The sequence below is a fragment of the Lolium rigidum genome, chromosome 1 (assembly GCF_022539505.1).
Source record: "Lolium rigidum isolate FL_2022 chromosome 1, APGP_CSIRO_Lrig_0.1, whole genome shotgun sequence".
NCBI lineage: Eukaryota > Viridiplantae > Streptophyta > Magnoliopsida > Poales > Poaceae > Lolium > Lolium rigidum.
The window spans coordinates 346,149,596-346,170,649 of record NC_061508.1 but is presented as its reverse complement, the minus strand read 5'-3'; the positions used below and the strand labels follow the sequence as shown (position 1 = coordinate 346,170,649).

Here is a 21,054-nt window from a genome sequence, read left to right as displayed (position 1 = left end):
ATATGGGCCACGACCCATTAGCGTCAGTTGCTTTCGGTTTTGGTAACATACTAAAATGTTCTGGGCGAGTTTTTTCGTTTTTTCTATTTCTTCGGTTGAGTTGGTTTTTCTTGTTTTGTTTTATTTTTTGTTTTCCTATTTTTTCTTTTCTATTTCTTCTTTTCGGATTGACTTTTTTAACATTTAAAAAATATTGGATTTATTTTAGTATAAAAAATATTTTTGGAGATTTTTCAGTTCGAACAATTTTCAAATTTAACAAGTCTTAAAATTTGAATTTTAGAAAATTTAACATTTTTTTACGTGCTGAACAATTTTTTTGTTTTGCGCATTATTCAAATGTAAATAACTTTTTTGCTAAAAAATCTAAAATTTTCAAAATTGATTTATTTTTTTGTTTTGCACATTATTCTACCGGCCCACGAGGGAGTGGAGGCGGGAGCTCTCGGTGCCTGCACTCACTGGAGCTCTCTGTGAAGCTCTTCCCTTCCCATATCCCGTCTCCAGCGTTCGTATAAACTCACCGTAGCACGCAAAATATTAAAATTTTCATGGTGCATCTCTATATACAAGTTCCAGAGCAACATAGAAGCTTAGGGATCCAGATCAAAGGATATATCACTATAATTATTGCTGAAACTAAATATTCCCAGCAGATGGAGTTCCCCGCCAGATGCAGGGCTTCATGTGTAATGGCATTTATCCTGAATTCAATTAACTATCGCAACACAATCCGTAAGATAACCATGCGAAATGGGTGTGGCCATCCATCCATATCCATACACCGGAGATGCTAAGCCGGCGATGCCACAACGACCTTGAGCTCTTCTTCTTGCACCTGCTGCCCAGAGTCCCCGCCTCCATATTTCTCCATGGCAGCTCCGGCGCTCTGCTCGGCTTCCACGGCGGAAACCCCAAGGTTCTTCCGGAACCATTTGATAAACTTAAACTGGATGCCCGCGGTGTACGAGATCCAGCCGACCTGGGAAGCTCCAATATTTACGGGTTGGTCGTTCCTCACCTGTGAGAACAGAGTACGGTTGCAATTCATTATTCAGCTCTATCGAACAACCTTAAAGTCAGGGACGCCAAAACTACCTCGATGCTTTCATTTGCAACTTGGCTCCCACCATCACGGCCTCCATTGCCCCCAATGGTAGCTCCAGCTGCCAGCTCTCTTTTCCTGGCATAAACTTGATGGATCTTCCCGAGCCATCCGACCATTACCTTAGGTTTGGTGAGTGCCTTGTACACGATCCAGCCGATCTGAGAAGTTCCGATCAACACTGGCAAGCTGGCTCCCACCTATAAAAATAGAACAGGATATTACTAAATCGTTTGATCTAGTGAAAGAAACAGTCACGGACCTTACCAAATGAAGAATCTTCTCTGCATCCCACGGGCTATGTGTCTTTCCCATAGATTCGACAAATCGGTATATGGTGATGAGTGTTTCAACCAATACAACGAGCAGATCACGGAGCAAGTGTTTGTCGTCTCCATTCTCCTGTACCTATGCCACAATGTAAAAAGAGGTTAGTGCTTCCTACCTCTAGCAGTTATCATGTACTATATATACATGTTGTGCTTTGATCTTATACCTGGGTACGTATGAATAGGCCGGCGTCGAGACAGATTAATGAAATGTTGATGGAGTGAACCACAGTATTGTGCCAAACCCAAGCATGATTCTTTGGGATTGTCATCCCAAGGCAGAGCAAGAAAACTCCAGCCACCACTAAGACTGACATGCCGAAAATCTGCAAAATTGTTACAGAAGTGCAACTGAAGTTGGTATCGGCTGGCAAGTTATTTTCAGACATTGGGGATGCATCCAATTCCGACCTCTGCTGCTAATGCATTGGGAACGGAAAGTTATTTTCTTTTTATTGGTGATATTGGTCGCAGAACGTAAGCCAAGGTCAATCAGTCGAAGTCCACATACCAATTACAGACAATTTCCAGCACATCTAAGACTGCAAAAGTAGAGAAAAGCAAATGGAAAACAGGGGGAAAAAACGGATCTCGCTCTACGCGGGCAAGTTAAGCACATTAGAGCATCTCCAGTCGCGTCCTCCAAATCGTCTCCCAAAGCGATTTAGGGCGATGAACAAAAAAAACCGTTCCCAGCCGTGCATCCTAAAGGCATTTTTGTCCGGCGACGCCCAATACGGTGTCCGGCGTCCCGAACCCGTCCCCGCTACAGGGGACGATCCGGGCACGCCGGACACAACGAAATGAGAGGCGAGGAGGCGTGGACCCAACGCGTTAGCGGTTCGGACGCTCAACCGCCGCCTACGTAGCGACGATGCAGTTGCCGGGAAGCGGAACCGTCACATTGGCAACCGCGTCGACCGACGCGCCAACCGCCGGAATGGAGCGTGGACTCCTCGGAAGAGCAACCGCAGCTCTCTTTGACTTCTGCGTCGCCGTTCATCCGCGCTCAATAAGACCCTTACGTAGGCGCTTTCGGATCTTCAACCGGCCGCCATTCGTCCAAACTTCTCCTCACGACGATGAGCTACATCTCTGAGCTTCCATCCGACACCTCCAGCGAGGGCAAGCCTCTAGGATGAAGCCATTGGTGGGACAGAGCCGGGACGCCCAACAGCGGCGACGATTCCCCGCCACCACTTGACAGCGCGGAGGAATGGCAGGCCGTGGAGGAGGACGCGAAGGAGGAAGGGTCAGAGGAGGAGGCGGCGGCGACGGCCCGTGCGAAGGCGGATGCGGGCGTGAAAGCGAAGGCCAAGGCCAAGGCGTAGCCGTAGCCGACGATCACCGGCGACGAAGAGGAGGACACAAGTTCCTCCGACGCGTCGGCCGACACCGCCTCTTCGGAAGAGGTGACGAGCAGGAAGCGCCACCGTGATGACGACGACGAGGCGGGGCCATCATCAAAGAAGAAGAAGTAGTAGTTTAAAATAATTTATATGTAATTTGATTATGTTTTTCAAAGTTTTATATGTAATTTGTTTATGTCGCACTCGCACCGATTAAAGAGTTTTCTTCTATCTATTAAAATTATTTTTGATGTTTGGGGGCGGCGTTTGGGGGACGCGGCTGGGGAGCGATGTCCCCCAAACGCGGCACGAACGAAGCACGACCTCAAACGCTCTATCCGGCGCCATTTGAAGACGGTTTGGAGGACGGAAGATGCTCTTAGCCGTCGTCACCTCAAGCCTAGACTTCAATTCTCACGAGTCACTAAGGGCATCTCCAGCGGCGCGACGCATTTCAGACGCCCAAAAGTGGTCGCGAGTGTCCGTTTGCGTCGCCCCCACGGACATATTTTGTCTGCGTGTCCGTTTGCGTCTGGGTATGCGTCCACCGGGGCTACCCATTTTTAGATTTGCAACACATTTAAAAATATAGAAATTAATACATTTTAATGCATAAAAACTATACAATGTAGATCTAGAAGACTAGACTACTTCACGCTTCCGGACGGGCTGGCACCGTCGTTGCGTCGCTCCATCGCCTGCTTCTCCGCCGCCTCCCATGCAGCTGCTATGGCTCAGTGCGCCGCCGCGTCCTATTGCAGGCACTGCTCCAGCCTCGCGCTCGCGGCATCGTCCTTGAGCGTCTCGAACGACTCGACAATAGCCCTCTGCTCCGCCGCCCTCTCCTCCGGCGTAGGCGCATCAGGGTCATCGGAAGACCAAGATATCTCGGAGTCGGAGTCCTCTGCGGCCGCGGCGGCGGCCAGCCTGCGCTGCTCCAGCTCGGCGTCCAATGCCGCATGGCCCGCCAGCTCCTCCTCTGCTTCCTGCGCCGCGAGTGCCAAGTCCTTGGCGTCCCTGACCGGGTCGAGGAGGTCGCCCGTGCTGTCGTTGGAGTCGAGCTCCTTGGAGCTCGAGGAGGCCGGGGGAGGTGGAGTGGGAGGTGAAGGTGGAGGCTGAGCGGAAGCAGCCTGGCCGCGTCCGCGCTGCTCACGGTGGATCTGGTGGAGGCTGAGCGGAAGCGGCGGCTAGGGATTAGTGGGGAGGAGATGAGATGAGATGCTCGCGCCCCTGTTTATATAGGTCGGAGGCAGGGCGACGGCCGCGCCACGCGTGGCATCGCCATTACTACGTGCGCAGAGGTAGGCGACGGCTGCGCGCCACGCGAGACATCGCCATTTACGCGACTGCAGACTACCGAAACGACGCCTCGGCGCCAGTATGCGGCGGAGAAGACACATCGACACTGCATCACTGCCTGGTGGGCCAGACAAAACGTCCGCCAGACGCGAGCGGACACTTTCCACATCCGCGGAGCGTCCGCGGAGACGTATCCCAGACGCATATTTGGACCAGGTTTGCGTCTCCGCGGACTGCCCGATCACTTTGCGTCGCCCCGCTGGAGGTGGTGCCAGACGTATTTCCGGTCACGGTGGACGAAAACGGTAGCTCAGCGACGCAAGTCGCTCCGCTGGATGCCCTAAGAGCATCTCCAGTCGCGTCCCCCAAATGACGTTTGGGGGACGGCGAACAAGAAATGGAGAAAAACGCGTTCCAGTCGCGTCCCCCAAAGCTAATTAGCGCCTCATTTTGTGTCCGGCGTCCCCGGTAGAGACTCTATGCATAGAGTCTCTACCGGGGACGCCGGACACAAAAACAACGTCCGGACGCATGCATGCAGCCCCTAGTCCCCACATGCTAGTCTCTTTCCCCACACTTTCTCTCACCTACTTTTCTCACATGGGGTGGTCCCCTCTATTAAAATGCATGCATCCGGACGCTGTTTGAGGGACGCGACTGGAAATGGTCCAGATGCTCTAAGGCCTTACGAGTCACGCCGCCGCTCCTCCATGACTCCATCAGTACCCAGCCGCCCAGACATCGGTCGGTCTGCCTGATCACTTGACAGACATGACGCCTGGGGACCACCAACAGTCCGACAGTATCCTAGTGAATTTGGACCCAATAAGAAAGACAACTTCGTGTCAGATTACCTACCCTATCACTACATGAAAGGCCACAAGGGCACACCGACCAAATCCGTGCTGACGGTTTTTTATCAAGGCCGTCGGCACATGACCTAGTTCTGGTAGGTGGCTGTCGGCATAGAAAGTCATGTGCCAACTGGCAACCGTCGGCACAGACTTAGACGCGACAACTTTTTTGAGACTTGTATGCCGATGGTCATGCAGTTGGCACAGTCCCTGCTGTGGCGATACGTGGATACGATTGTGCCGATGGTAATTTCCCTAGGCTAACGACCTTTAGGCCTTCGACGGGCCCACCAGCAGCTGGCCGATGGCTCGATCGAGCCATCGGCCTGGGTTCTATGCCGACGGCCAATTGGGCTGGGCCGAGAATCGATTGGGCCGATGGTGATGCGCCGACTACATCTCTAGCTGTTGCCAATGGCTGGTGGCCGTCGACACTTATCAAAACAACACCTTGCAAGCAAAATTATGCGAAGATGCATATATCAACAGTAATATGGTTAAAACCAAGTACGTTTGGCACACCATGAAACCTTGCACAGACAACGAAAAGTTCAGAACCATTTGTTGAACAGCTCAATTCCCTTTAGGGCATGTACAACCCTGAGCGCTTAGCCAGGAGCTTGAGCGAACAAAAATAATAACACGAAATTACATTATCAGCTAAGAGTCTTCGTCTCCAACGCTGGTAGAAATCTATAGGCGCTACAGGATTTAAACAAGATCGGCAAGCTATGCTAGCGCCCTCTCTCTCCAACGCGTAGAAACAAGAGCCTGTACGAGATAGGTGTTGTGTTAGTTTAGAGAATGCATTGTTGGCTCCTGTTTTAGCGCCCTGGATAAGCGCCGGCCTCCGGTCAAACTGGGACGGGAGATAAAAATCAGATGGAGCGCCGGTGCCTGCTTTTGCGTCGATGCCAACCATATTCCTAGGATCGGATGGGATTTAGCCAAAACGGCCAGGATTTCTATCCTAGCGCCTGCCATTAGCGCCTCCGTTGCACATGCCCTTAGAGCTCGTTTCCTTTGGAGCTTTGTTTCTGAGGCTCGAGGCGTTGACGACTTTGGCGAGTTCCTAAAAAGTTAGGGCGAACTATACGGGTAGGAGGGGGTGCCTCTTATAAATATTGTTGGCCGCGATGACCTGGATCTTATGAACGATTCAGGATAAGATGGTTATTGAGCGTGTTCTTACACCGTTCCACTCACTCTGTTTTCGGATTCTTGTCGTTTTGCAACACCCGTTCTATAGTTGAGCTTCATTCTTGGTCACGACGCCTAGTTGAGCTTCACTCTCTTATGGAGTTGTATCGTTACCTTTCTTTTTCAGTTGGGCATGTGTTTGCGCCGTTGAAACTCACAACGTTTTCTTGTTTTCTCATCAAAAAATACTTTTGGCCCACCAAAACTTTCCTGTCAAATTCCGCCGCGGAAAATGATCCCGTTCCCCCGAAGGCTGCGTCGCTCGCAACCTCCGGGTCGTACGCCGTTCGATCTTGTGATATGTGGACTCCAAAACTTACACGCGTCCTTTGTGGGCCCGCACATCACAGAAAAGCAGAGCGAAAGCCCACCTTATCTCTTCTGGCCCCGTCTTCTTTCCTCCAGACGCAGCACGCAAGCGGGAGGTCCCCTCTGCTCCGCCTCCACCCTACAAGCTCCCCGACGTTCGCCGAACTGGAGGCCGCGGCATCCGCCATCGAGCTCCCCCGACGTCCGCCATCACTGGAGGCCTTGACGTCCGCCTACAAGCTCCGCCTCCGTCACTGGAGGCCGCGGCATCCGCCTACGAGCTCCCCCGGCGTCCGCATGCAAGCTCCCGCGGCGTCCGCGGTCACTGGAGGTCGCGCTCGTCCCGCTCCGCCGAATCCCCCCGCTCCCCCCACGCAGCCTGCCAGCGGGAGGGTGCCCCTCTGCGCTGGAGATGGAGTCCATGGCTCCCCGAAACCCTAACTTCCCCATCGTCCGTCTGGTGTGTGGCCGGACAAGGTGGCCACGACGGAGTCCCGGAGCCCTAGCTCACTCGGCGCCCGCCACCACTGGAGGCTGCGGCGGAGGCTCATCTCCATCCCCTTGGAAACTACCCCATGCTACCGGCAGGAGTTGGTTTTGCTAACTTAGGCCTCCGACGTTGCTTACCGGCGGAGGCATGCTTTTGCTACCATTTAGGCGTTGAGGGTTGCTATTGGTGGTATCGGTCTATGACACTGGATCTCATCTATATCCCCACGGGAACAACCTCTAGCTTCCGGTCGAGGCCGAGGATGGGTGGCGCCATGGCTAGAGGAGAACGTGGAGGAGCCGGCGGAAGGCTTCTGGTCGTCCTCAAGCCGTGCTTCCTGGGGCATCAGGCGTTTCTACCACCGGCGGCACATGGCATTGCTACTCGCAATTTTGTACCCTAGGAATAAATTTTTTGCTACAATTTTTAGGCAGTTTTGCTCCAATTACTCCGGCGAAGTCTCCGGTTTTGCTCCAATTACAATTTTTATGCGGTTTTGCTCCAATTTTTATTTTTGCTACAATAGCATTTTTTTGCTACTATATCTCCGGCGAGGGTCTCCGGCGAGATCTTCATCAATTTTATTTCCGATGATATTTGGGTTTTGCTACATTAGCATTTTTATGCTACAATAGCATAATTTTTTTGCTACGAGCTCTCCGGCGAGGTGTCCGGCAAGGTCTCCGGCGAGCTCAGCATTTTTATTTGGTTTTCGTGACTGAACCGTTTTTGCTACAACGGGTTTTTTTTTTGCTGCCGGGAAGTGTTTTTTTTGCTACATTCAGTAAAAGCAGATCTGGCCATTCAAGATGGCAGATGCAACGGCTGGCAACCCGGGGGCTGGGAAATCAGATCCCCGGGGACGCCGAGCAGTTTCCTTCCGCCGCTGCGACCCAACTTCTGCTAAACTAATTCGAATCCAACTATCCGACACCGTTGTGGGGACTTCTCGATCTAGATCGGTGCATGCAAACGTGCTGATGGTGTGTACTACGTTGTGCTGCCTTGCTTTACTCGTGCTCGTGCACTGCCGGACTGGGAACGAGAAAACCAGGAGTCAGCGAGAAGCATTGGCCTGGATCTGGATGGTCACGCCGGACGCAACTTCGCCGGCAAGATAGATGGCCGGGAGCAAAAAGGAGGGTGGTGAGTTTGTACTGTCGAGTCGTGTTTCTACAAAGTCAACATTGTTTCATTAAACATAAGCCGTTACATGTACGGACTACCAGCACGTACAGGCGCCATTCGCCCATGCCCAACGTCAGTACACCCACAAAACTATAGTAGTATAACGAGAGGAAAAGTCTACAATGCCCATGCTCTCTGTTTTGGAATTAGGAGTAACGCGTATGCAGATCTCCTTTTTGGAGTGCACAAAAAGCACCAGATCATAGTAAGTAAAACTCCAAACAAAATGGGTTAGCAGCGTATCAAACAGATACCCGTAAATGCTAGTCAGCTAGTGGATCGTGAACTTGAATGAATATCAACCAGTAAGTGAATCTTACCCTGGTACGTGCCCAAGCTTTGTAGTTCCTGTCGAGATGATTTGTGATGGCATGCCAGTGAAGGCAGATCCCCAGCAAGCACACGTACCCGAACATCTCGTACCTCTCGGTATGGGTAGCATGGTAGGCAGTGACGAACTGCTTCAAGCAGGTGACCGATCTACCTATCAATGAGAAATCCTGGAAGACCAACTCGCCCGACTCGTAGGCTGAACCAATGAACCTGAAATAAGCTTGTTAATGTTTTTTTTTTTGCATGAACCAACCTTCTCTAAGTATATAGGTGCCCGTATGAAACTTGCTAACAATTATCAAGTGGGCAAAAAAAGAAGCTTGTGGAATATTTTTTCTCGATATTGATCTCGCATTCATACTTACATCTGCGTGATGCGAAGAGCGATGGTGAAGATGTCGACGATGAAGTTCATGACTTGTATAGGCAGAAGCTCTAGCTCCACCTCCAGCTCCAGCTCCGCCGCCCGCCATTTTTGTGCGAATGTTATAAGACGATTCTTCTGGGAGAAAGAGGGAAAAGAGAGAAGAAGCATGCCAGCCACCTCAGCGCAATGCATGCCCCAATCTATACATGTGGTGTAGATATCAAGGCATTTTTGTAGACGGCTTCCGGCCGGTTAGAGATAAAGTATCACGAGAATCACTATCATCAGTTGTTTGTGGTCAAAGGTGGAAGATGGCCGCAAACGTGCCCGGTCCGTTCGATGCTGCACTGCCGAAACCCGGCCGTTCGATCGTCCGTGGCACTGTTAGCCCACCGCCTCCGACAATTGATTTATGCATGTCAGCCATCAGGACGGATTTGTGAAAGTGACAGGGATGTCCGGACTAACTTCATGTCAGCACCTTGTGCGTACGTACGTAGGTAGGATCCAGCCAATTGGATAGTTGGATCAGCATTCCAAGCTAGGGGTGCCACCGCTGGGGCGTGGAACGGCCAATCCAAGTCAAGTTGGGATTTTTTTGTTAAGTACAAGATCAGAGCTTACACAGAGAGGGTTTTCCTTTCTTAAAAAGAATCGCAAAGAGGAGATGTGGCCACCCCATCAGTCGTCACCATTTTCGACTTTAAACCGGAATTGGACCCGGTGGGATGATCTGTAGCTCTGGCCTCCGGACGTCCGACCAACGGTCGTTGTCCACCTTGAATGTTATCCAGAGAAAATAGTGTGGCAACGATCGTCATGGCTATTGCTCCGGTGTCCTCCCTCTCTAAACTTTGTTCTATTTAGACGGTTAGAATCTGCTGATACCCCTTCGTGGGTTGACTTAACGTGTGTGTTTGGTTCATGGGCAAATATGTACGGGATGAGATGGGATAAAATATGTTTAATAAACGATTAATAGAAAAGGATAAATATGCCATTAACACACCGATTAATATGTAATTAACGAGTCCTTTTCCCTTCGTGGCAGAGGCCGGACCTAGCAGGGCGGCCGCCTACCCATGCCTAGCAAGGTCACTGCCCGCACGTATTTAGCGAGGCTGTTTCTGTCGACTGGGTGTGGCGCAGACGTAGCAAGCTCGCTGCTCGCCATGCCATGGAGGCCGCCGCCGCCGAGCTAGGGAGCCACGTTGAAAATCAAGCCCGCCGCTCACCGCGCCCTGGAAGCCGCCGATGCCGAGCCGGGAGCCACGTGGAAAAGCAAGCCCACCGCTCGCCGCGACATGGTGGCCGCCGCCGAGCTGGGGAGCCAGACATACGATGGTGGCAGGTGTCGGAGTCACGTCGACGGCCAGGTGCCTAGTGAGATTAGTCATGAAATTCACGGATCATACAGTCCAGCCTTTCTCGGAAATATTCAGTTTTTGGGATGGGATTATCCATATTTTCTGGTCACGAACCAAACGCACGTTTACCCCTTTCAAGTTTGGTTGGAGGGGGACACCGAAGCACGCCCCGATCGTCATAGAACGTGCGTGTGGTTTAATACACCTTGCAAGATGTATTTTATTGCATACATACGAGAAATGCCAAAAGCCATGCTTGCTGCGACACCTCTCACGACAGGTATGATCAGGAAGAGGGTCACGTCAATGCTTGCGTAGCTCCCACCGTTAGAAATATTTTGGTCGTTGATGACATGAGCGGAAATTTGATAATTAATTTTAACTACTCCCTCCATTTCTTTTTATATTAGGCAACAATCTCATATTTAACGTATCAACAAAACACCACCATTATCAATCGAACAATCACATATGGCTGAACTGTATGAGTAAAAAAGCAAGCCTTTTATAACGTCTCAAAACCGTACTGTGAGGATTTCAGCGATTCCGTCAAAATTCGCACATATCGATTCTGATAAACAGCCAAGATGGACCCGTACGTCGGTTCCAGAAAAAATACCTACCAGAAGATGGATTATTTTTGATGAACAAGGCAATAAGACACCGTAAACGAAAAGACTAGAATAGATCTTGTTATAACCTAGTCGAGTTCGGGCATGACTCTCGGGACCTGGCCTGCTATATAAGGGCCAGGAGGGAGCCTGTCGAGACACAACTTCAACACGTAGAACCACCGCAAGTTAGATCTACAAACCTAAAATCCTTGCCTCTCGGCGAGTCGACCAACAACAGCATATCGACTACCCCATTGTAACCCAGCATATTCGATAATCAAGATCGGACAAGCATGAAGTAAGGGTTTTACCTCATCGAGGGTCCCGAACCCGGGTAAATCTCTCGCCCCGTTTGTTTCGTATCCGATGTCTCGTGCTAGCCCGCAGGATTCTGTCAACCCTAAGCTCTTTATGGTGGGCATTGCCGAGGAACACCCTCGACACACCCCTTCAACTCCACTCGTGATAATCAAGCTACAATCAGCCTCGTGAATAATGCCGTTCATCATGATAGCACAAAGCATATTGAAATAGATAGGCACTTCATAAAAGAAAAGATGGATGAGGGATTAATTCAAGTCTAGTTTCAGTTTGTTAGGTCTGGAGAACAAATTGCTAATATGTTGACAAAAGAAGTGTGTAATGTATCTTTTATGAGAATCTGTAGCAAGATGGGGCTCTTAAATATATTTGCCACATCTTGAGAGGGAGTGTTAGAGTTCTGTTTGATATTTGTATAGTAGAGGGGTTAAAGTAAAAATAGTGTAATCTGTATAAGCCTAGTACAGATGAATGGAAGTGTAGAGCTGCCCAGAAAATATCACGTGTCCCTCCCCTTTCTCGTCCAATCTAGAACCAGGAATGAAGAGCCTCGCCATCGACATTGTTTTTCTTTTTGAGAATTCGGCAGGTGAGCTGCTCGATATTTTAATAGAAGAGTGTGTTTCGTACAAAGACAGCCGGCTCAAACACACGATCCAGTAGGTTTGGCTAAGACCTGCCGGTGGAAAGAGAAACTAACAAAAGGGGACTACTCGCGGGGTAAGATGATCTTCGCGCCGGCCAAGTCCCAAACAGCCGCCTCGTCGCTGATCTTGGCCACCGTGGTGGTCACCGAAGAAGAAGTCTGTCGAAAGATGCGGGCGTTTTCTCGAGCCAAATCTGCCAAAGCACAAGGAGGCTCCACGAACGGACGCGGGAGGCTTCCACCGCCGGTAGACCAGCGGAGAGGCCACCCAACCAGTCTACCGCATGGGTGGGTGCTCCCCAAGTGGCGGGGTCTAGGGAGCGCGCCGAAGCTAGGGTCGCCACCCTCTCCCGGCCGTCGACACTCGTTGCATCCCATAGATTGCGCCAGCAAGATGCCTATACAATATTTACATTGTGATGATCTTCTGGCCGTCACTTGATGATCCATGGGTATGTGTTTTTGCTGCTTTAGTTTGACTGTCTTGTTAAATATGCAAGTTCATTGTTGATCAGACCTGGTGAAAATTTTCCAGCCTCCTCTAACAGGCACTGTAAATGTATTAGAGGCTGGATGTCCGCAGTTGGGTGGGTGCTCCCCAAGTGGCGGGGTCTAGGGAGCGCGCCGAAGCTAGGGTCGCTACCCTCTCCCAGCCGTCGACACTGTTGTTGGATAATTAGGCACAATTTCCATGATTAATTCCAGAATATTAAGCATGACGACAGTAACTACTAACATGTGAAACTCGAACATACTAGATGTAGTGATCAACATGAACAGTAGCATAGCAAACGAGTACAACATCCATCGCTAAACGGATCGAGATATGTCGCACGTACCGATCCGGTGGAGGTGGCGGTGGAGGTGTAGCGGATGATGTCGCAGCGAGTAACGTTGTTGATGACAACGTTGTTGATGACGGGGACGACGGGTCGAAGTAGACGGCGTTGTAGACGACGGTAGGCAGCACCGCCCGACTTGGACGGAAGGCGACCCGTGATGGAGAGCTTGAGCGGTCGTGCGGAGCGCTTCCCAAAAACCTACTCGCCCTCTCCCGTACAGGATCGCAAGGACGAGCGGTTCCGGAGACCTGCTCTCCCGTTCGCCGATGCACGTCGGCACGCGGGATGGAGTAGGCTACGATGGCGGCGCAAGCAGAGAGAGGTGGAAACCCTAACTCGTGTGTTAGATGTGTTTCTGCGGTAGCCGGGCAGGAGATTATATAGGCTCGGGAAACCCTAGGCAACGTGGGCCACGCCCACGTCGCACGAACGTTTCGAGTCGGTTACGGATAGCCCACGATCCGGGAGCGACCCGAACCGACTAACTGCGACGCGTCCGTCTAGGACTCTGTTCGTTTTCCTGAGCTGCAAAAAGTAAGGAAAGTCTCGGCTCGAGGCTCAATCCACTCACCACGAGCGCGGCGCGCGTCGTGACGTGTCGAGACGAGACGAGCGAGCGAGGAGGAGGAGGAGCGCACGTGTAGCACTCCTATTCTCACTCACTTACTAGTGGTGGAACAACCCACCTTATAAGGTGGTCTAACTTCCTCCCAACTTTCCATGTGGGACTAAACTTCCCACCTCTTGCCACTCCCTAGTGAGCTGCCACCAACTTGGGCTCAAACTCACAAGGCTGCCACTATGTGGGCTTTGAGATTTATAGGAAAAACTGAAATCTAATTTGGGCCACTAAAAATGGGCCCAATATTTCAACAATCCCCCACCGGATCTCAAATCCCCATTTAGAGATTTACCAATACTCGCTGCTTGTTTATATACCGGTGTTTCAGCGGAGACTGTTAAGTTGAACTTCCGCCTAGAACCTTAAGCTACATCCATTCACACTTGAACAATGGACTAAGCCTTGAATTGCAAGTTTTGCGTGAACAGGGTTTCACTCAAAGTCATGACCAGTACATGGCTGCCGGTAGCCTACCCCGCGGGTGAAGCATATGCGTCATACTTCGTGGTCTCTTCATGAGTTTACTAGAGATCACCCAAATCTCATAGATTGCGACGTTTAACAATCGGACTCATATAGGTGTGTTATTTCAAGAATGCTCAGTAGGACAGACATCTTTGCTAAAATAGCCAACATAAACACATTAAGGCTTGTTGCCAACTCTGCCTTACAAGCAATCGAGAGTTGTGCATCTTCACATAGAGAGGGTTACATAATACTCTCCTCAATTAAACCACTAGTTTGTTCTTCCCGGGTCCTAATTCACGGGATCTCCGATCACAAAGGTTGGGTTACCACTATGGCGTAACATCAACGGGTCTCAAACCCATCTCCCTCGATGCACTTTCTATCACATTACGTGATAGTCCCTTTGTAAAGGGATCTCGCCGGGTTTTTGTCTCGTTTGAATATATGTAACAGCTTATTACTCCGGAGTTTCGCAATTTCTCGACGGACTTCAAACGTCTCTTGACGTGTCTTGATGACTTCGCGTTATCCTTAGAATTGTTCACTTTGACAATTACAGTTTGATTGTCACAATTCAAAAGGATTGCCGGAACAGGTTTTTCAACCACGAGGCAAGTCCATCAAGAGCTCACGCAACCATTCCGATTCAACAGTGGTTGTGTCTAAAGCAAGTAAGTTCTGCTTCCATAGTTGACCTCGTCAATATGGTTTGCTTACAAGATCTCCATGACACTGCGCCACCTCCAAAGGTAAATACATACCCACTTGTGGCGTACGGATCAGCTACATCCGAGATCCAATTCGAATCACTATATCCTTCAAGCACAGCTGGGTGCCCCGAATAATGAATCCCATAACTCATTGTACCACATAGGTAGCGCATGACCCTATCAAGTGCATGCCAATGATCGGTACCCGGGTTTGACATGAACCTACTCAACTTGCTAACGAGCAAAAGAGATGTCGGGTCTAGTCGCACTCGCTAAGTACATGAGTGAGCCAACGATCCGAGAATATCTCAATTGATCTATGGCAATCCTCCGGTTCTTGCGTAGTGTCACACTCGGGATCATAAGGTGTTGAAGAAGGCTTGCTATCAATATAGCCGAACCGGCTCAAGATCTTCTCAACATAATGGGATTGCGTTAGAGTAATCCCACTCTCGTTCTTAATCAGCTTGATGTTCGGAATCACATCGGCTTCTCCCGGATCTTTCATATCAAAGCTCTTTGACAAGAAAGACTTGACCTCGTGTATTACTTTCATGTTTGTACCAAAGATCAGAATATCATCCACATACAAACATAGTATAACACCTTCGCCCCCACCATGGCGATAGTAAACGCACTTGTCGACCTCATTGACAACAAAGCCTACGAAGTCAAAGTTCCGTCAAACTTCTCATGCCATTGCTTAGGTGCTTGTTTCGAGCCATATAAAGATTTCAGCAACTTGCACACCTTTCTCTCTCGCACCTTTTACTACAAACCCATCAGCTCGATCCATATAGATTTCCTCTTCCAACTCTCCATTAAGGAAAGCTGTCTTTACGTCCATTTGATGAACGATAAGACCATAGGAGGCAGCCATGGATAGTAGTACTCGAATGGTGGTAAGTCTAGCGACAGGTGAATAGGTGTCGAAGTAATCTTCGCCTTCTCTCTGTGTGTAGCCTTTCGCTACAAGCCGCGCCTTGTACTTTTCAATAGTACCATCGGGTCTTAGCTTCTTCTTGAACACCCATTTGCAGCCTACGGGCTTGCATCCGTGGGGTCGTTTCGACAACTCCCAAGTTCCATTAGAAAGAATCGAGTCCATCTCATTTTGGACAGCTTCTTTCCAGTCATCCGCATCCGGAGATGCATATGCCTCTCGCAATGGACGTGGGAGTATCATCCACAAGGTACACAATGAAATCATCACCAAAGGATTTTTCAATCCTCCGTCTCTTGCTCCGTTTAGGAGCTTCATTGTCATCCTTCTCAATGACAATCTCATGTGATTGTTCAAAATACTCATTAGATGTACTAGATTCGGGAACTATCTCAGTAGAAATTCTAGCAATGCTATGCATATCTTTCATAGGAAACATATTCTCAAAGAATGTTGCATCACGAGATTCCATAATAGTATCAACATGCATATCGTGTACTTCAGATTGAACTACTAAAAATCTATAGCCTACACTCCGCGGAGCATAACCTAGAAAGATACAATCCACTTGTCTTTGGTCCGAGTTTGCGCTTCTTAGTAATTGGAATATTGACTTTCGCCAAACATCCCCATGTGCGCAAATACGAAAGTGATGGTTTTCTCCCAGACCACTCCTCGTAAGGGGTTTTATCTTTATTCTTGTTAGGAACTCTATTCAGGACATGACATGAAGTCAATAAAGCCTCCCACCACCATGCCTTTGATAAACCAGAAGTGGCTAACATGGAATTCACCAAGTCAGTCAGCGTGCGGTTTTTCCTCTCGGCAACCCCGTTTGATTGGGGCGAATAGGGAGGCGTCCTCTCATGAATAATGCCATGTTCCTCACAGAATTCATCAAAGATTTTAGGAAAATATTCGCCACCACGATCCGACCTAAGACGCTTGATCTTTCTCTCTAGTTGATTTTCAACTTCAGCCTTATAAATTTTAAAGTAGTCTAAAGCTTCATCTTTAGTTCGCAACAAATAAACATAGCAAAATCTAGTCGCATCATCAATCAATGTCATGAAATATCTCTTTCCACCTTTTGTCAACACACCATTCATCTCGCATAGATCGGAATGTATGAGTTCTAGAGGTGCCAGGTTTCTCTCCTCGGCCGCCTTGTGAGGCTTCCGAGGTTGCTTTGATTGCACACAACTATGGCACTTAGAACCTTTGGCAATGGTGAAATTCGGAATTAAACTTAAACTGGATAGCCGAGACATTAAACCAAAATTAATGTGACATAAACGAGAATGCCAAACACTGGTATCATCACTAACATTGCCACATATATGGTTCACATGACTTATTATCGAAATCGAAAGAGAAAAGCGGAACAAGCCTCCGCACTCATAGCCTTTACCAATAAATTATCCAAACTTGGAAACAACTACTTTATTCGACTCTAAAACAACCTTAAACCCATCTCTCGCATAGAAGGGAGCCGCTAACGAGATTCTTGTTCATAGTAGGGACATGCTGCACGTTCCTTAGCCGCACGATCTTCCCGAAGTGAACTTCGCATCTACCGTGCCAACACCACGAACGAAGCATGTGACCCATTCCCCATCAAGACGGAAGAATCCCGGGCGACCCGGTAAGAAGTGAACATGGATATGTCAGCACACACATGAACATTAGCACCCGTATCAATCCACCAACATGGAGATTGAAGTACCGAAAGAACGGTAAAGAGATTACCGTACCCATCGAGCATTGCTAGCGGTCACCGTGTTGACTTGCCTCCCCTTTTTCTTGCGGTCTCGCCCTCTCCGGACAGTCCTTAGAAAAGTGGCCAGCCTCTCCACAGGTAAAGCAGCTCGGATCTGCTTTGTTTATCATCTTCTTCTTCTTGAAGGTTGTAGTCTTCATAGGCTTATTGAAGGAGGGCTTGTTATTCCCTTTGTTCTTGCTCGTAGGGTTTCTTCGCACCATGTTGGCGCTAGACCGACCCTCTCCTTTCTCGGCATTATCCTTAGCCCGAGCTTTCTCCTCAACATCAAGAGACGCTATCGGATTTTCAACCGATATCTCCTCGTCTCTTGTGTTTGAGAGTTGTGGCAAAGTTCCTCCATGAAGGGGGCAACTTAGCGATGATGCATCCAGCCACAAACTTGTCGGGTAAGGCACACTTAAGGAGTTCAAGCTCTTTCGCAATGCACTCGTATCTCATGAGCTTGTTCGACTACGGAACGGTTGTTAACCATCCCGATGTCATGGAAGCTCTCCATGATGTACGAGTTCATCGCTCGCATCGGTTGCACCGAACTTAGCATTCAGGTGCATCCCAGAGCTCTTTACCATCTGTTAAGTGCATGTACACATCACACAGACGATCAGCAAGAATACTCAGAACACATCCGACGAAGAGAGTATTGTTTTCCTTGAACTTGTTCTGATCTTGATCAGATATAGTTCCTTCAGGTAAACTGTACCAAGTATGTTAGAATCATAGTCCTTAATTTAAAGAAGGCTTATTTAGAGCATATCACATAGAGAAATCCTAGAGTTCTAGGTGGTATATTCTAAACAATCATGTGTTTAGAGTAGACATATTAGAAATAATTGTATTATAGGAGGTAGTCTTCAATAGCACATATAGGGTATACTATTTTGTTAGTACTTCCAAAGAAAACTAGGTTAACTTCAACTATCCCAAGCCATTTTGTTTCAAGTTTGTCTCATTGCAAATGTGCAATTAAGATAAATGTCGAGACAAATAGTAGAAATTCACGTATAAGTGCTAAGTATCACAACCTAAACCTATCTTATGTGGTGTTATATACTACACATCTGATCCTGATGTTTAGGGATGTCTTACCCAACTGTTGTATTCAGGCATATAAGGATGTGTATTATAAACACAAAGCTGAATCTTCTTGGATTTTATTGGATTTTCATTGATTGACTAGATCCATACATGAAGTTTGACTTTGATATGCAAATGCATGTTGCAATATCAAGCTCTTACTTGATGTTATAGGTCTAGAGGGTAAAGGTATTCGTGTGAGGAAGTGACGAATTCTGGAGATTTTGAAGAAAAGATGAAGGTTTACTTGAAGAAGGAAGTAAAATTGTGGGAAGCAACCACAATACTCTAAAGGAAGGAATAATCAAAACTCACTTTTATCCTTAATCAAGGAGTATTTCAACATGGAAGTACCATAAAAGTGAGAAAAATAGTGAATATGGAGCAGTAGAAGTAGAGCCATATTCATTATGGAAGAAGGGAATGCAAGTGAAGTCACTTATAATACTATTTTCATAGTGTCAACAAGTGGTTATCTTGCAAAACAAACCCTAGAAGAAGGAAAATAGACAAGTGAAGTCGTAGCTGGTATAATAAGACCGCAGCTGATATAGGATAATCATGAAGAGAAAGTATGTGAAGTGAGGTACATCTTAACTAAAACTATGTAAGTAGCCATAGCTGGTAAGTAGATATTGACTAGAACCATAACATAGCTACAGCTGGTATCCAATAAGCCACATCTGGTACTAGGTAGTCTGCAGCTGGTACCAGATAGCCACAGCCTGAACATTTCTTTACCCTAAAAGAAAGGGGGAATTCCGCAGCTAATATTTTACAGCTGGTATTCCATAGCTGGTAAATATTTAGTTGGAGGATTCACATCGGATATCCACAACTGTGTGGATACACCGCAAAGAATTCTTCGTAAAACTTTAGAAAGGTATAAAATATAAACCAGACTTAAACCAACTACCTAACCTTGGAGTTTAATGATTAGAAGAAAGGAAGTTTGAAGATCATTAGTAAACTCCAAGGGGGAGAGGAAGGTTGAAGGAGAAGTATTAAAATATGATTTGGAGTATGATAGACGGAGAAAAAGGTCTGAACTGAGAGGAAGTCCGATCTTATTTTTATAAGGTTGTTGGGAAGTACCCATATAATAATTCTCTCAGGAGGTTGTCAGACTAGAAGCTGAGGTTTATATCTCTAAGAAGCAAAGGTTAGACCTTAACTTGAGTGGGTAATTGAAATTACTCAAAACCAAGAGAACTCAAGGAAGACCAAGATAATGAAGTTGGATGAAGAAGTTATCGGAGGATAATCAAAGCCTAAAAAGATACTATACAAAGGACTTTGACTATACCAAAACTAATGATTATTAGAAAGATTCCTTTCATGGAACCTAAAGAAACCAAAAGGAAGATAACTAGCTTAAAACTAGAAGCCATGATTGGATGGACTAAATGAGTCTAATCCATTCGTAGGACTAAACAACCAGGACCATGCCTATTGTAAATACCTTACCAAGTACCATTACTTTAGTTATGGTAGTAAGGGAAAACAATACCTTACTTTAAACAAATCCTTTAGAATTAGGTTTGGACATCGCAGACTGGTACACCATAGTGCCATATTACATCGCAACTGGATTACCGCAGTTGGTAGAACCAAGTTTTAAGTACCTAAATAGGAAGATGTCACCATAGCCATTAGTAAAGTCCATTAACTCAATAAGATGTCCTAATCCAAGAATCTTTGGAGAGTAAGCCTATAAGCTTAGAGTGTTGGAAGAAACCATAGAATTGAAGAAAATATCAAGTGCCAGCCATTCGAAGATTCCAGGAAGGATCCGGATAAGGGATATATCCAATTATATCTAGTGTGATCACCATGGAGTTGAAGGATGGTGATCCGTTCAAGACATTTCAACATTCGAAACATGAGAGCGTTCGAACTTCGGGACGAAGTTCAGTTTAAGGGGAGAGGCTGTAATATCCCAGGTTTAGAGGCAACAAAATGAGAGAACACCAAAGTGTGCATTGCATTCATGCATAGAAAATCCGGGGAATTTTCGCGCTTTCAAATAAAACTTACCACAATCACTGAAGTTTCACTTGACTTGCTGGAATTGAAGTAGATCATCAAGTCAAGCGCTATAAACTTCACTGTGATCCTTGCTAAAACCTTATTTTGGGTAGAGATGATTTGATCTAGGTATTAGATCAAATGGAATAAGATTTACAACAACACATTCATTAATAATCAAAACCTAACTTATTAACACTTGAAAGTTAGCAACTACCTTTGTGTGTAAATTAATTCACTTATAAATAAGTTAAACCACAGGGTCTAAAGTGCATAAAAGCCACACATTCTCATTTAAATCATAACTTATTAAGTATATGGAATATCATAAAACTAAATCCATTTACATTACGAATTTATAGTTCAAACTATTTGAATAAAATTAACTATGAGTACTTTGAAACTCATATGATCATGCCTTGGTGAAATCAAACAAAAACTATCCAAATTTGAGGAATAACCTTCAACTTCCACCTTTTTCACCAATATTATAATATAAATCCAATCAAATATAATATAGTGACTCATCAACAATAATAATAAAAACCATCCACAAAATATTTAGTAGCAAATGCCACTTGGCTATCCAAAAATAAATCATATGAGAGGATAATGATCTTGCCACATGGGATGAAAATATCTACATGACTTGCTTTCCAAGCTTTGCCACCTCATGCTCAAAGGATTGCTATGGATGAGGGCATGACAACCAAGCACCTTACTCATCAAATCAAAACAAGAGTCACCACCTATGTGTCATGATACTAGAGCTTACCCAAGCCTATAAATAGAGCCACACCCTTCATCCATTTG

The 21,054-nt window shown here is 47.2% G+C and overlaps 1 protein-coding gene across 1 annotated transcript; it reads right to left on the bottom strand.

The window, feature by feature from the left end:
- Positions 1–793: 793 nt before the first annotated feature.
- On the bottom strand, positions 794–1,863 carry LOC124664404. Its single transcript, XM_047201938.1, has 4 exons — positions 1,602–1,863; positions 1,373–1,513; positions 1,099–1,305; positions 794–1,021 (listed from the first exon to the last, which is right to left on the bottom strand). Exons 1-4 carry the CDS (start codon positions 1,821–1,823, stop codon positions 794–796), a joined length of 798 nt encoding a protein of 265 aa, XP_047057894.1. The 5' UTR covers positions 1,824–1,863.
- Between the last annotated feature and the right edge of the window lie 19,191 nt (positions 1,864–21,054).